Source organism: Somniosus microcephalus, chromosome 6 (genome assembly GCF_052327205.1).
Source record: "Somniosus microcephalus isolate GS21.2 chromosome 6, FLI_Smic_1.0, whole genome shotgun sequence".
NCBI lineage: Eukaryota > Metazoa > Chordata > Chondrichthyes > Squaliformes > Somniosidae > Somniosus > Somniosus microcephalus.
Window position 1 is genome coordinate 205,141,035 of NC_140992.1, and position 14,992 is coordinate 205,156,026.

The following is a 14,992-nucleotide window of genomic DNA, read 5'->3' on the forward strand; positions in this document are numbered from 1 at the left end:
GCTGCGCCCGTCCTCGGTGTTAGCGCCCCGGATCGCCGGCTTAGCGCCTAATGATAGTCGTGCATCACCTGCTTTAGCGCAGCAGCAACCTCTTGGGGCGATGCCACTGAATATCGGCGAAGGTGGCGCGAAGTTGCGCCGGGCGCAAACTTTAGCGGCCGCCCGGCTGTAGCGCTCCAAACGTGGCTATACTGAATTTCTAGGCCATGAGGTCCTTGTCCTCGCACTGGAAACATGGTATGGGCTTGCAGCCTGCCCAGATCTGCAGTCTCCTATCTCCTACCTCCTCTGCTTGTTCGTCCTCACTTGTGAATGAATGCTTCACTCAGTGCTCCTTCCTCAAACTCATTCATCACCTACTGCTAGTAGTGTCTCTGCTACCTTCATCCAATCAGCTTAAGCTGCTGCCTCTGCCCCAAGAGGAACTCTATTTGCTACATCTTCCTCAACAGGACTTCTAGGGCTTACAATCATACAGCACAGAAGGAGGCCATTCAGCCCATCGTGCATGTGTCGGATCTTTGAACGAGCTAGCCAATTCGTCCCATGCCCTTGCTCTTATCCCATAGCCCTGCAGTTTTTTCCTTTTTGTGTATTTATCCAATTCTCTTCTGAAAGTTATTATTGAATCTGTTTCCACCACACTTTCAGGCAGTGTATTCCAGATCAGAACCACTCGCTGCGTAAATAAAAAATGTCCTCATCTCCCCTCTGGTTCTTTTACCAATTACTTTAAATTTGTGTCCTCTGGTTACCGACCCTCCTGCCAATGGAAATAGTTTTTCCCTGTGTACTCTGTCAAACAACTCAAAATTTTGAACACCTCTATTAAATCTTCCCTTAACCACCTCTGCTCTAAGGAGAACAATCCCAGCTTCTCGAGTCTCTCCACATAACTGAAGTCCCGCAACCATGGTACCACTCTAGTAAACCTCCTCTGCATCCTGTCTAAGACCTTGACAAACTTCCTAAAGTGTGGTGCCTAGAATTGAACACAATGATCCAGCTGAAGCCAAACCAGTGATTTATAAAGGTTAAGCATAACTTCCTTGCATTTGTACTCTAAGCCTCTATTTATAAAGCCAAGGATCCCATATGCTTTTTTAACAGCCTTTTGCTAATTGCCTTAAATCTGTGTCCTCTGGTTACCGTCCCTTCTGCCAGTGGAAACAGTTTCTCCCTATCTACTCTATCAAAACCCTTCATGATTTTGAACACCTCTATTAAATCTCCCCTTCTACGTAAAGGCTGTTGCTGTGTCAGCCCATCAGGAGCTCCCCAAATGGCCATTCTTCATATGGGAGCTACAGTGAGTGTCACCAGACCTTTGAAGCAGGGAGGACATCACAACCAAACCTAGCCCAGGCTGTCTTTTGGATGAGACATACTGGGGGTGATTTTCACTCAGAAGTCGGGAAGGAGGCGGGACTACAACTTTCGGGGTTGTAGTCCCGCCTCCATCGAAATGCGGGCAATCCACGCGATTTTAACTTGATTGACCTTGTTGAGCCCGCCCAGCGGGCTCAGCAGGCCAATTAAGGGCCACCCGGCAACAGGTGACTGTGATGAAATATATGCCTTCATCAGCCCATGTGTTTTACCTGTGTGTTTTACCTGCTTGTATTGTGTGAACCGCCCCCTTTTGTTCCTATTGTGTGTATTGGCTACGCCCCTGTCTTTTGCCATATAAAGGTCTCAAGAGCTGTATGAGTCATTCCTACCAGACGAACCCGATGTGGGAAGACCTGTAATGCTGCAATGTTCTTAGTGATTAAAAGCCTTAGTTGAATCCTTTAAACTCCTTGGCCTAGAAATTCAGTTGGCGCCGCGCCAGGGCTTTAGCGCCGGAAAGTTAGCGCCGGCGCTAAGTCCCCCTGCGCGCGCCAAAAATTCAGTAGCGCCGCGCCCAAACGGCTGCCGGCGCTACTGAAGGGTGTTTGCGCCTGAAAATGGGCGCTACCTGCCGCATTGCGGCGCTATTCCGGCGCTGCGGCGCCCGATGCGGTGCGGCAGGCTCGGGAAGTGCAGGCCTCCTCCTTCAGTTAAGGAGGAGCTGCCTGCACCCGCCCGCTGGCCGGTAAAATCTTCACAAAAATGAGCCCGGCACCTCGGGGAAGTGCCGGGCTCGCAGCCCAGAAGCATCTGTTCCGCGAGGGGTGGGGTGGAGGAGTCCAGGGAGGGAGGTGCGGGCAGGCGGCCGGCGGGAAAGCGGCCGGCCGCCGCGCGACCTTAATGCGCCGGCGCAAACTCCTGTAAGACTCGGTTGCCAGAGTCTTAGTTGCGGCTGCCACGGGCGAGGCGGCCGCAACTCAATTTCGGCGCTGGGGCCCGTCACCACGGCAACCGGGACGCTGCGCACACCGATGACGTCATCGGTGCCGGCGCAGCGCAACCGGTCTACCGCCGATGGTAGGGCCCCAGGGAATTTCTGAACCGGCTGTAAGTCCAGCGCAATGACCTCTAGCGCCGCAAAATGGGCGCAAAGCCCACTCAATTTCTAGGCCCTTGTCTTTGAGTTATTGAAGGCACATCAATTTTAATCACTAAAACACCAGGATGGATCGACTCCTGAAACCAGAGCGCTTGGATCTGGACCCCCATGCCTCAGACGCAGCCACACAGTTCGGACACTGGTTCCAATGCTTCGAATTTTTCATTGCAAACTCATCCACCACCATAGCAGCCGCAACCGCTACCGGAGACATGAGACTGGGAATCCTGCGAAACTGGGCGAGCCATCGGGTCTCCACTCTCATCCAAGATGCCACCAGCTACGGGGATGCCTGCACCATTCTGAAGGCCCACTACGTGCGGCCAATAAACGAGGTGTACGCCAGGCATCTTCTGACTACTCGCACGCAGCGGCATGGTGAGTCACTAGAGGACTTCATGCTAAGCCTAAAAGTACTGGGCAGAGACTGTAACTGTAAGGCCGTGTCTGCCATCGTGTACACAGAGGAGCTGATTCGAGACTCCCTTATTGCGGGCCTCAGTTCAAATTACATTCGGCAGGAACTGTTTGAAAAGGAGGGACTGGACTTAAAACAAGCTATAGACATAGCGCGATCGCTGGATATGGCCCAGAAGAACTCTGAGTCCTGTTCCCCAGGCCACGCGGCCCACTCCGCCTCGTGCGCGCCGTGGGGGCCGCCATCTTGGAAGCCATCTTCACCTCCCAGGTCTCAGGCCAGCCCAGCACCATCGGAGCCCCAGCCTCCACCCAGGAGCCCCACTACTGCCGCGATGCATCGGGGCCCGAAATGCTACTTCTGCGGCCAGGACAAACACTCCAGGCATCTGTGCCCAGCGAAGGGCACCACCTGTTTTAAATGCGGGAAGAAAGGACATTTCAGCAAAGTCTGCAGAGGGAACCCCGCCTCCAACTCCACCACCGCCGCGTGCACGCCGTGGGAGTGGCCATCTTGGAAGCCATCTTGTCCACCCTCATGGAGTCCACCATCTTGCCCCGACTACACGGACCTCCAGGACCCACTGGTGGCCTCGATCACAGTGGATCAGTCCAGGCCGCATCCGTTGTCTAAATCGATGATGGACATAGAGGTAAACGGGAACAAGGTTAAATGCTTGATTGACTGCGGGAGCACCGAAAGCTTTATTCATCCTAGCCTGGTAAAACGACTTTCACTAACGATAGTCCCCACACAGGGCAAAATCGCCATGGCCGATAAGACTCATACCTCAAAAATTACAGGTTTCTGCGCGGTTATGTTGTCGGTAAAAGGCAATGATTACAGAGATTTTAAACTATTGATAATGCCAGATCTCTGTGTGAGCGTGATCTTGGGTCTGGACTTCCAGTGCCGCCACCAAAGTATCACGCTTACCTACGGTGGGTCCCAGCCGCCCCTCACAGTGTGCGGTCTGGCTACCCTGAAAGTCAAGCCGCCCTCTCTGTTCGCCAACCTCGCACCCAACTGTCGACCCATAGCGACCAAGAGTAGGCGGTACAGCTGGGAGGACAGATGGTTCATTGCGTCGGAAGTAGAAATACTCAAGCGGGAGGGTATCATCGAATGCAGTACCAGCCCGTGGCGCACCCAGGTAGTAGTAGTTAAGGGTAGCGAAAAGAAGCGGCTGGTGATAGATTATAGCCAGACGGTTAATCTATACACCCAGCTAGACGCCTACCCTCTGCCCCGCATAGCGGATATGGTTAACCAAATCGCGCAATACCGGGTGTTTTCCACCATCGACCTAAAATCGGCATACCACCAGCTCCCCATTAGGCCGGAGGACCGTCCATACACCGCCTTCGAGGCGAACGGACGTCTCTACCACTTCCTCAGAGTCCCCTTTGGGGTAACGAACGGGGTCTCGGTCTTCCAGCGGGAGATGGACCGCATGGTCGATGAGAACCAGTTAACAGCCACCTACCCATACCTAGACAACGTCACCATCTGCGGCCACGGCCAGCAAGACCACGACTCGAACCTCGCGAGATTTCTGAAAACCGCCCTCAGACTCAATCTCACCTACAACGAGGATAAGTGTGTCTTTAGCACCACGCGCCTCTGTATCCTGGGCTGCATGGTGGAAAACGGGGAAATCGGTCCGGACCCCGACCGATTGCGCCCCCTACAGGAGCTACCCCTACCAAACACCCCCAAGGCCCTGAAAAGGTGCCTGGGGTTCTTCTCCTATTACGCCCAATGGGTCCCCAATTATTCCGACAAGGCCCGTCCCCTCCTGAAATCAACGTCCTTCCCGCTCACGGCCGACGCCCACGCCGCCTTCAACAGCATTAAACACGACATTGAATAGGCCGCGCTGCGGGCAGTGGACGAAAACATCCCTTTCCAGGTCGAAAGCGATGCGTCCGACTTCGCTTTAGCAGCCACCCTCAACCAGGATGGGCGGCCCGTAGCCTTTTTCTCAAGAACCCTCCAAGGGCCCGAGATCAGGCACTCCTCGGTAGAGAAGGAGGCCCAGGCCATATTGGAGGCAGTGCGGCACTGGAGGCACTACCTAGCCGGCAAACGCTTCACCCTGCTTACCGACCAGCGGTCGGTAGCCTTCATGTTTAACAACAAACAGAGGGGGAAGATCAAGAACGACAAAATTCTCAGGTGGCGGATCGAACTCTCCACGTTTGAGTATGACATAATATATAGGCCGGGGGCCCTCAACGAATCCCCCGATGCCCTATCACGAGGGATGTGTGCCAGCCTCCAGGGGGACAGGCTACAGGGCCTCCACAATGGCCTCTGCCACCCGGGGGTCACCCGGCTATTCCACTTTATAAAATCCCGTAACCTGCCCTATTCCATCGAGGAGGTCCGGTCTATGACCAGGGACTGCCGCACTTGTGCGGAATGCAAGCCCCGTTTTTTCAGGCCCGACCGAGCCCACCTGATCAAAGCTACACGGCCATTTGAGCGCCTGAGCTTAGATTTCAAGGGACCACTCCCCTCCACCGACCGCAATGTGTACTTTCTCAACATTGTGGACGAGTACTCCCGCTTCCCATTCGCCTACCCCTGCCCAGATATGACCAGTGCCACGGTCATCAAGTGCCTCGGCAACCTGTTTTGCATGTTCGGCATGCCCAACTACATCCACACTGACGGGGGCGTCGTTCATGAGTGATGAACTGCGCCAATACCTGCTGTCAAAGGGGATAGCCACGAGTCGGACCACTAGTTATAACCCCCGGGGTAATGGGCAAGTGGAGAGGGAGAACGCGACAGTGCGGAAGGCAGTCACCTTAGCACTAAGGTCTAAAGGCCTCCCCACCTCCCGCTGGCAGGAGGTCCTCCCAGACGTACTCCACTTGATAAGGTCGCTACTGTGTACTGCTACTAACGCCACTCCTCACGAGAAGATGTTTGTTTTTCCCCGCAAATCAACCTCAGGAGTATCCCTACCCTCGTAGCTCTCCACCCCAGGGACAGTCCTGTTACGGAAGCATGTGAGGGGCCACAAAACGGATCCCCTCGTGGAGGCAGTACACCTACTCCACGCAAACCCACAGCACGCGTACGTCAAGCACGCCGACGGGCGTGAAGACACCGTGTCCATAAAGGACCTCGCCTCGGCAGGAAGCGACGACGACGACCCATCACCACCACCCCCAGAAGAACCTCCACCATCCCCAGAGGTATCCTCACCACCCCCAGCAGTACCTGCAACACCCCCAGCACATGGGTATGCCCAGGAGGGCACCACGGACCCCCGGTCGGAACCCGAGGTACTGTTGCGACGTTCAGGAAGGACTATCACACCCCCGGACAGACTAAATCTGTAGAAGGGGTGAATGTGATGAAATATATGCCTTCATCAGCCCATGTGTTTTACCTGTGTGTTTTACCTGCTTATATTGTGTGAACCGCCCCCTTTTGTTCCTATTGTGTGTATTGGCTACGCCCCTGTGTTTTGCCATATAAAGGTCTCAAGAGCTGTATGAGTCATTCCTACCAGACGAACCCGATGTGGGAAGACCTGTAATACTGCAATGTTCTTAGTGATTAAAAGCCTTAGTTGAATCCTTTAAACTCCTTGGCCTAGAAATTCGGTAGGCTTAGCGCCACTTTTGAGGCACTAGAGGGCCTAGCGCCGGAGTTATGGCCAGTTTGGAAATTGAGTGGGTCCCTAAATCGGCGTTAGGCCGTTAGCGCTGCGCCGGCACCGATGATGTCATCGGTGTGCGCAGCGTCCCGGTTGCCATGGTAACCCGCCCGAACTCCGAAATTGACTTGCGGCCGCCTCGCCCGTGGCAGCCGCAAGCAACATTCTGGCAGAGGTGCCTTACTGGACTTTGCGCCGGCGCATTAAAGGCCCCGCGGCGGCCGGCCGCTTTCCCGCCGGCCGCCTGGCCGCAGCTCCCTCCCCGGACTTCTCCCCCCCCCCCCCGGGACAGATGCAAGCCCGGCACTTGTCCGAGGTGCCGGGCTCATTTTTACAATGATTTTCGCGGGCCGCGGCCGGGTGCAGGCAGCTCCTCCTTAAGGGAAGGAGGAGGCCTGCACTTCCCGAACCTGCCGCACTGCAGCAGGCGCCGCAGCGCCGGAATAGCGCCGCAATTCAGCGCGTAGCGCCAGTTTTCAGGCGCAAACAGCTTTCAGCAGCGCCGGCAGCCGTTTGGGCGCAGAACTAGTGAATTTTTGGCCCGCCCAGCGCGACTTAGCTCCGGCACTAACTTCCGGCGCTAAAGCCGTCGCTGCGCCAAAACCCAATTTCTAGGCCCTTGTCTTTGAGTTAGTGAAGGCACATCAGTGACGTCACAGACTGAAATTTCATCTGTCAAGACGTTTTGACAGATGAAATATCAGTGTTTCACAGCTGTTTGAAGCTGTCAAACACTGACAGTCTTACTTCTAACCTGAGTCCTTCTACACAGACTCAGTTAGAAATCTCACCGGCACAGAAAGCTGCAGGCTGTCACTTTTGACAGTTCGCAGCCATTCTGCTTTCTGTGCCGGTTAGATGATGGACTCCCGAAACCTAGAGGAAGGAAGGCTAAAAAGGTAAGTACAGGTAATTTAAACTTCTTTATACACACTTTAGACACACCAAACACACTTACCTTTGCACTCATGCACCCATCAATCACCTGAACACCGACACCTCGACCCCTCCAAGTCCTTCAGCCCGACGGCCCGACTCCTCTAACTTGGCGTGGTTTGGAGCCGTCGGGAATCCCACACTTCAAGCTTTAAAATAGGGATTAGGCTAAAAATTGCCTGTTAACTACTTGTTAATAGGCAGTTATTTGTCACTAATCCCTTCCCGCCTCGGGTAGGCGGGTCCCAGTGCAGGGCGGGTACCCGCCTCCTTTGAAACTTACATGGAGGTGGGTTTGGGGCGGGATGGTGTCGGGACCCCCGAATTCGGGACTTTAAACCCCCGCACACCTCCAATCCCGACTCCACGGGTCAGTTAAAATCGAGGCCTTTATGTCTGCCCTCTCAGGTGGACGTAAAAGATTCCATAGCAGTATTTCAGAGAAGAATAAGGGAGTTGAGCATAGGAACATAAGAATTAAGAGCAGGAGTAGGCCATACGTTCCTTCGAGCCTGCTCCGCCATTAAATATGATCATGGCTAATCTTCGACCTCAACTCCACTTACCTGTCCTATTATCCCTTAATCCCTCTGGAGTCCAAAAATCTATCTCTCTCAGCCTTGAATGTACTCTACGACTGAGCATCCACAGCACTTTGGGGCAGAGAATTACAAAGATTCACGCTACTGGGCTGGCCAGATTTTGGCACTGGCAGTCTGTCATGCTTACAGGCCTGACTCCCTGTCGGCACTTTCCACACACACGGGAGCCTCGGTGAATGACTGGGGTGTTGAAAGTTCAGCACGGCCTGCCCCCAAATCGCTGTTGAGGGTTTGCTCACACCATGGCTACATGCAGCTCCGGTTTTTCCAGGATCACAAAATCAGGGCTCAAGCCCCGAGCTTTTTTTATTTTCCATTCCATTGGCATTTCGTCCTAATCATCAAAATGGAGCGTGTGAATCTGAGCATAAGGAAGATATGGCAAATATACTTCAATAGGAGATGTCCAAGATGTGTGCTGAATTTTAGTCACAGTATTTAGAGATTTTCTCATAACTAGTTTGAAGATGTATAAACACAAGTGAAAAGGGAACCATCTGTAGTGAAGGACTCTGTAACTTTCCTGCAAGTTTCTGCATTCTCCCATCACACACACTGGAGTGAGCAGCTGGGGGAGTGGGCGGTGTAGGCTACAGACCCCTCATTGATGCCCCTCTGTGACCAGCTGACAGGAGGTGCCCCTACCAGTTAACCCTGTCAATAAAGCCCCCTTTTTTAGAGATCCTCCAATTTCATCCTTGTTTCAAACTTGCGGCTGATTCACAGTAAAAATGTGCAGTGTAATTACTTTTAACGTGAGCACGGTATAACAAATACCATCTGTGAAGATTGCTGCAGGAGATTCTCCGGCATCTCAAGTGAATTATGTATCTCGAGTGAATGCAATTGGAGCAAAGATCGCTCTGATCCAAGTACACTTCAGTTCAAGCCTGTGAGGCAAACGTAACTTAACAGGGAAGGAAAGTCAAAGGCGAGCACTACAGTTCCAAGTGTTTGACCAGTACCTGTGTAAAATATATATGTTATTCTAAAAATACTTGTTATTTAGAAAGAAAAATTAGAATTTCCTGTTCCAATACCACCCTTCAGTCCAGGCCACTCCAGTGACATCACAGTGGACCAGGAGGAGCTGCTTCCATCCCCGATGGTCCTCATTCATTTGAATGTGTGTCAGGAAGGGGAAAGGAGCAACTTCAGGCCAAACCGGGAGTCAATCTGGAGCCGCTTGACCCCTAGGAAAGCATGTGAGGTATGCGGCTGACCCAGCCAGTGACGTGTTTTCCCCCAGGCTCGGGCTGTTCTGTATCAGCTCCCCTCTAAGTCTCCATATCACAAAACCATTGGGAAGTATCGCTCCAATTACTTGGTTCAAACATTTTTTTGGATGACTGCTGTATTCATTTTTCTTGCAGGTGGGAGCACTTTGACAAGAAGTACCTGAGCCAGTTACTGATGCGCAAGTCGGCCTATAGGATCAAGGATGATATTTGGGACGTGTACCACAAGCTCAATGTCCGTGATGCCATCAGCTTTGCTGACCAGGTACAGTCATCCACTGTGTTATAAAATGAGATATTTCAGTGGCCCCAATAAAGACATACAAACTCTGTGCCAGGATTGGGTTGGCTGCCGGGGAAAGCTAGCCCAGAGCACACTGCGGTATTGTGGGGGAACAGGTCATTTGAATAATTACATTGAATTTACAGCACAAAAACAGGCCATTCGGCCCAACTGGTCTGTGCCGGTATTATGCTCCACATGAGCCTCCTCCCACCCTTCTATTCTTTCCCCCTCATGTGTTTATCTAGCCTACCCTTAAATGTATCTATGCTATTTGCCTCAACTACTCTCTGTGGTAGCAGCTTCCACATTCTCACCACTCTCTGGGTGAAGAATAAGTAGCAGAAGCTTCTAGAACAGCTTTGGACTGCATGCTGGCAGCTAGCCTGTTAGAGGAGGTGAAAAATCTGGGTCGGTGTCTAAAATTTCAAGGGACGGCAGCCAGGTTCAACGGTCTTCATGGTAAACTGATGGCATCTACGGTGCTCTGCCCTCTCAGGAGCTCTGGCACTCAGGAGAATGTTCTGTCAAGCTGATGCCATCTATCCAGAGGGAAAATGATGAGGGCTTTGCTCCTTGCAAACAGGGCCTCATGCCGCTTGCTTGATTCATCTCGGGACAGCCACCTGGCCCATGTCACCGCTGGTGGTTCGGAAGGATCTAGTGGCATAAGATGTTTAATGCAGTCATAACCTTCTTCTTCTTCTTCTTAGGCAGTCCCTCGGAACCGAGGATGACTTGCTTCCACACTAAAAATGAGTTCTCAGTTGACTGATGAGTCCAATGCAGGACCTACAGTCTCTGTCACATGTGGGGCAGACGGTAGTTGAAGGGGCAGGTGGTTGGGGTACTTCGGTTGACGTGCGCTCCTTGCGCTTGGCTTCCGCTTGCTCCCGGCGAAGAGACTCGAGGTGTTCGGTGCCTTCTCCTCCACTTTGTGCGGTCTTGGGCCAGGGATTCCCAGGTGTCGGTGGGGATGTTGCACTTTTTCAAGGAGGCTTTGAGGGTGTCCTTGAAGCGTTTCCTCTGTCCACCTAGGGCTCTCTTGCCGTGTCGGAGCTCCAAGTAGAGCGCTTATTTTGGGAGTCACATATCGGGCATATGGACGATGTGACCCGTCCATCGAAGCTGATCGAGTGTGGTCAAAGCTTCGATGCTGGGGATGTTGGCCTGAGCAAGAACACTGACGTTGGTGCGCCTATCCTGCCAATGAATTTGCAGGATCTTGTGGAGGCAGCGTTGGTGGCGGAGGTAACCTTCAAACACACAGGAAGAGCTGCCCCCTGTCATCCGCATTGCCTCCACATCAGCCACCAGGAGATGGCATAGCTATAGTTGCATAGGAGCATACAGGACCAGGAAGGCCCACTGCAATCCATTTGGCTCGCTCCAGTGTTGTAAAGCAGAAGACACAGTTCCCTATCTATGTCCCTCAATTGATCTCTTCACCAAATGCCTGTCCAGTTCCCTCTTAAAGTTACTGACTTACACCTATGTGGCAACCTCCTTTCTGAAGTGGGCCCACCGATCACCTCTGACCTGCCCAGAATGGACTGTTTGGGCTCGATTTTAACTCGGGTGCGGGCTGTTGTCGTGTTATCCGAATTTAGTGTTTCCCACACAAATCTAAATGGATTTGGGAGATTGATGCAATTTTAACTCAATTGGCCAATTGATTTCCAACGTGTGGGAAGCCTTTGCAAAGGGGTTTTTCATGACTGAAAGTCCCCTCCGATGATGTCATCATTGCTGTTGCATTTAAGGTCCACAGCAAGCCTTGCTTCTTCTGCAGGCTTCCAAGCTTCCTCCATTTGGTGTCAGAGGGACCTGCAGGAAAGATGACAAGCGGGAGGGCAAGAGCAGCTCCTCGTTTTGACGAAGTGGCACTGCAGGCATTGGTGGATGGGGCTAGGGCCAACAGGGAGGTCCTGTTCCCTTCATCAGGGAGGAAGAGGCCTCCCACTCAGACCAAGGCAGTGTGGATGCAGGTGGCTGAGGAGGTCAACTCCTTGGGAGTCACCCGCAGAACCTGGATACAGTGCAGGAAAAGATTTCATGACCTTCAGCACACTGGAAAAGTGAGTATGAATTTCCCATCACCCTCAATCTGATCCCCATTGCCTTTCCTCACCAGCACTCAGCTTTAGCAATCTCTTCCTCCACATCCCACTTGACACTGACATCCATGCACCCTTACCCATTCCCTCTCTCTCTATGCTCACATTCACCTAACTGTTCGACTATGCAGTCCTCACACTCCCTATCACTCTGATGCTTTGAACACAACTGACAACACACAGGGCGGGCCCTTGGTCTTGCAACCTCACTCCATCTTTGTCTCCTTCTAAGTATCTATGCTATGCAATCTCTACACTCACTCCTTCATTCTCACTCAACCTCCACTTGTCTCCCTCATTGCAGGAAAAGAGAGCTCACAACAAAATAGAGCGAGCCAGGACAGGAGGAGATCCACCCTCAATAGCCCACCTGATCCCCTGGGAGGAGGCCGTCCTTGAAATCATGGGCATTGAGGATGATTCGCGCGTGGGGGACGGACAGGCGGGTGCAACACAGCAAGCTGGTGACAGAAAAGTTTCCCATCTCTCTCTTTGACGTTACATGAGCCGCTGATAATGATTGTGAAGCTGTAACCGATGCACTTATGAGCATCTGCCAAAAGCTATGTGCATGTAGCCTTTGCATCACATCTCTGACTCTTTCCTTTACTCCCCCACAGGACCATCACAAGCATCCGTCCCCCCTAGCCAGGAAGAAGAGGCTGAGCAGCCAGACTCCTCAGAGGAAGCTGCAACCACTGAGGGCGCAGCATCAGCAGAATTCAGCGCACCCAGCACCTGCGCAGACACTCACACCTCAGTGGGACCTTCGGGACATAGAGTAGTGTTGTCACCTGGTGTATCACAGCTCACAAGTGAGCATCAGCAGATTGTGGAGACAGGGACAGCAGTGGAGAGTCCTAGTCGGAGGGCGCAGGACTCTGCCAGCTCTCCTCAGCAGCATGTCGACCCTCTGTCTCTGGGTCCATCCATAAGATCAGAGGTGATGGAACTCCAGGCACAGATGCAAGAGTCTCTGGCAGGTTTTGTCTCTAGGGTCACTGCGAGTGTGGAGCGAATGGAGGAGTCCATAGCGAACATGAGCAGAGCCTTTGTGGAGTCATTGGTGCATGAACGCATCAACACGGAAAGGATGGCTATCTCCGTGGAAATGATTGCTACCTCCGTGGTAAGGCTGGCTACCGTACAGGAGAAGATGGCTACGGTAGAGGAGAGGAGGGCTACGGCCATGGAGGAGCTTAGTCGCCAGGGTATGGAAAACATGGTCATTGTTCAGAATAGAATGACATCTCTTGAGGAGCGATGGGCATCCATTGAACAGAGGAACCAGACCTTCATGGAAGTCCTTCTGAGTAGGACTACCATTGCAAATACAGATCCCCATGGCCCTCCATGATGTGCAGCAAGGTGCTCTCCAGCCACTTGCAGGCGCGGAGGGGGACCTGACCCATGAGAAGGATGTTGGTGGCAGACCTCAAGGAAGTGGAGGTTCCTCTCCAAGCGCTCACACTTCCATGCCACTTTTAGAGCCCTCGGTCAGAGCCCCACCGGAGTCCATACCCAAGTGAGATAGACGTCTCAACCCCTGCACAGCCGCAGGAGCAGCAGACTGTTGACGAGCCCTCACAGGCTCGCAACCCCAGAGGACGCCTGCCAAAGGTGTCAAGATAGCAGCAGCAGGAAAGTGAGCAAGGGGCCTCCAAATTTGCTGAAGCCACAGGGGAAGCACAACGTAGGAGCACGCGTAAGAGGAAGATAAAGCTCAAGTAGTCACAAGGGTAGTCACTTGGGTGGAATTTTGTGTTTAGTGTAAAAATGCCATCACGTCATAATTGTGCATAAAAATTCTGATGGCAAATGTTGCAGTTGTGGCGTCTGTCATTTCGCTATTGGGACTTCCACTTTGAGGCCTTAGGAATACTTGCAACTGTCAGTATGGTGGTCAGAGTGCTAGGAATCCTCTGGTTCTTGGACATTGTCAATGCTCTGGTAAGAAGCTGCGAGGCAAAAGTGTTTGATTGACTAGGCTAAGCAAATCTGGCCAGGATGAGTGCATTCCTTGCATCCCGGGCAGCAATGTTCTCGCGTAATGCTGCCGCTGGTTGATGGGCCTCTGCAGGATGTTCGTTTCCACCCTCCTCCTCCTCCTCATCTGAGAAGGATATGTGAGGAGCCACTTGGTCCCCAGGAATCTGCAAGCCACGACGCTGTGCCATGTTGTGAAGTGCACAGCAAACCACGACGATTCTGGAGACCCTGGCTGCTGAGTACTGCAGTGCTCCACCTGATCTATCCAGGCATCTGAAGCGCATCTTCAGCAAACCGATGGTTTATTCGATAATGGATCTGGTGGAAATGTGGCTGGAGTTGTAGCGCTCCTCAGCTTCGTTGGCTGGCCTCCTCAACGGCGTCATTAGCCACGTCCTCGGGGGATAGCCCTTGTCTCCAAGTAGCCATCCGTTAAGTTGGTCTGGCGGCCTGAATAGCGGAGGCATACTAGACTGGCGCAGTATGAAGGAGTCATGGCAACTGCCAGGGTACATGGCACAAACATGCAAAATCTCCTTCTTGTGGTCATACACCAGCTGAACGTTGAGGGAGTGGAAGCCCTTGCGGTTGACAAAAATACCTGGATTGCGATGGGGTGCCCGAAGGGCCACATGTGTGCAGTCAATGATGCCCTGCACCCTTGGAAAGCCTGCCAGGTTAGCTAATCCAACCGCACGCGCCGTGACACTTGCTCGATCCTTGGGGAAATGGATGTGATTGTGCGCGAGGGCAAAGAGGGCATCGGTTACCTGCGTGATGCAAGTGTGTGCGGCCACCTGGGAGATGCCGCTGATGTCTGCTGCTGATCCCTGGAATGAGCCTGAGGCAAAAAAGTTGAGTGCGGTGGTGACTTTGACGGCCACTGGTTATGCTTGTCCACCTGGTCCTGTGGGCAGCAGGCCTTGCTGTAGCATTGCGCAGATGTCAGTCACTACCTCTCGTGAAAGTCGGAGCCACCTTTGGCACTGCTGCTCAGACATGTTGAGATAGGTGACCCTGCGTCTTTATACCCTGTTTAGGGGGTATCTCCTGCGCCAACGGGATTCCAGGCACTGGCCCCTTCTGGCCTGTGCAGCCTCAGGTGGGTGAGCAACAGCCTGGCTGGTGCGCGAGCTCCTCTAATGCCCAGATGGGAAGGAAATAAATGGCTCCCATGCTTCTGGTATATGCCTCCGTTGAGGAAGCGCTGAGTGAAGGTGGCGAGAGGGGTTTCCCAGGAGG

At 52.9% G+C, this 14,992-nt stretch overlaps 1 protein-coding gene across 1 annotated transcript in view; it reads left to right on the forward strand.

Moving 5' to 3' along the window:
* Positions 1–14,992, forward strand: part of slc9a5 (solute carrier family 9 member A5) — a 192,499-nt gene that overhangs the window by 101,574 nt on the left and 75,933 nt on the right. Inside the window, exon 9 of the mRNA XM_085991270.1 lies at positions 9,497–9,626. Within this exon, the coding sequence (XP_085847396.1) occupies positions 9,497–9,626 (130 nt within the window). The remainder of the gene's footprint in view (positions 1–9,496; positions 9,627–14,992) is intronic.